Genomic DNA, 1513 nt, shown 5'->3' with positions numbered 1-1513 from the left:
TCCTGAAGGAAAGTGGAAAGGTCCGAAGTTTAAGATGCCTGAAATGCACATGAAAGCTCCCAAAATCTCCATGCCAGATTTTGACTTTAACTTGAAAGGACCCAAAGTGAAAGGAGATGTGGATGTCTCAGTACCGAGCTTGGAGGGTGATCTGAAGGGCCCTGCCCTTGACATCAAAGGGCCCAAACTAGACGTTGATGTTCCAGATGTTGATCTAGAGGTTCCAGAAGGGAAGTTGAAAGGGCCCAGATTTAAGATGCCAGATATGCATTTTAAGGCCCCTAAATTCTCTCTGCCTGATATGAACTTGAAAGGCCCAAAGGTGAAAGGAGATGTGGATATATCTGTGCCAAAGATTGAAGGTGATTGGAAAGGTCCAGAAATAGACATTAATGTTCCTCAGATAGATCCTCCTGACCTTGATATTAAAGGACCTGAAGGCAAAATGAAAGGCCCTAAATTTCAAATGCCTGATTTTAACATCAAGGCCCCCAAAATCACCATGCCAGATGTAGACTTCAACCTCAGAGGCCCTAAACTGAAAGGAGACGTTGATCTAGATGTATCTGCTCCCAAAATAGATGCTGATTTGAGGGGACCAGATTTTGATATCAAGGGCCCTAAACTGGATGTCTCTGTAGCTGATGTGGAATTGGAACGTCCTGAGGGAAAACTTAAAGGTCCTAAGATCCAGATGCCTGAAATGCATTTTAAAACTCCCCAAATCTCCATGCCAGATTTTGACTTGAACTTGAAAGGTCCCAAAATGAAGGGAGATGTGGATGTTTCTGTGCCTAAGTTGGAAGCTGACCTGAAGGCTCCCGACGTTGACATCCGAGGTCCCAAACTAGACATCGACGTTGAAGGTCCTGAAGGAAGTTGGAAAGGTCCCAAAATTAAGATGCCTGAAATGCAGATGAAACCCCCCCAAATCTCCGTGCCTGATGTGCAGCTCGGTCTGAAAGGTGACTTCTCTGGACCAAAATTTGGAGGCGATTTGAAAGGTTCTGAAATTGACATTGCAGCTCCCACTGTTGATATCCAAGGTCCAGATGGAAAAGTAAAATTACCCAAGATGAAGCTTCCTAAATTTGGTATCCCTGAGTTCAAGGGAGAAGGACCTCAGTTGGATGTCAATCTGCCTGAAGGAGCGTTGAAAGTATCAGGTTCTGATGTGAAAATTGAAGCTCCAAGTTTGGACATCAAAGGACCAGAAGGACAATTGAAAGGCCCTAAGGTGAAGATGCCTGAAATGCATTTCAAAACACCTCAGATCTCCATGCCAGAAATTGATTTAAATCTGAAAGGTCACAAGGTGAAAGGCGATGCAGATCTCTCCGTTCCAGGAATGGCCATCCAAGGACCAGGACTTGAAGCTAAAGGTCCAGAGATTGACTTGGAATGTCCTGATGTGAATATTGAAGGGCCAGAGGGCAACGTTAAACTCTCCAAATTTAAGATGCCAAAGTTTGGATTTGGAGCAAAGAGCCCCAAGGCTGATGTGAAATCTCCC

At 44.5% G+C, this 1513-nt stretch overlaps 1 protein-coding gene across 1 annotated transcript in view; it reads left to right on the top strand.

Moving 5' to 3' along the window:
• Positions 1–1510, top strand: part of LOC107301489 (neuroblast differentiation-associated protein AHNAK-like) — a gene marked incomplete at its 3' end in the record, with an annotated part of 6667 nt that extends 5157 nt beyond the window's left edge. Inside the window, exon 2 of the mRNA XM_015830704.2 lies at positions 1–1510. This exon is cut by the window's left edge and continues 5 nt beyond it. Within this exon, the coding sequence (XP_015686190.1) occupies positions 1–1510 (1510 nt within the window).
• Positions 1511–1513: the final 3 nt, after the last annotated feature.

The sequence above is a fragment of the Protobothrops mucrosquamatus genome, unplaced genomic scaffold (genome assembly GCF_001527695.2).
Source record: "Protobothrops mucrosquamatus isolate PMUCROS unplaced genomic scaffold, P.Mucros_1.0 scaffold13448, whole genome shotgun sequence".
Lineage (NCBI taxonomy): Eukaryota > Metazoa > Chordata > Lepidosauria > Squamata > Viperidae > Protobothrops > Protobothrops mucrosquamatus.
The sequence above is the reverse complement of the archived record's forward strand: the minus strand, read 5'-3'. Positions and strand labels throughout refer to the sequence as shown.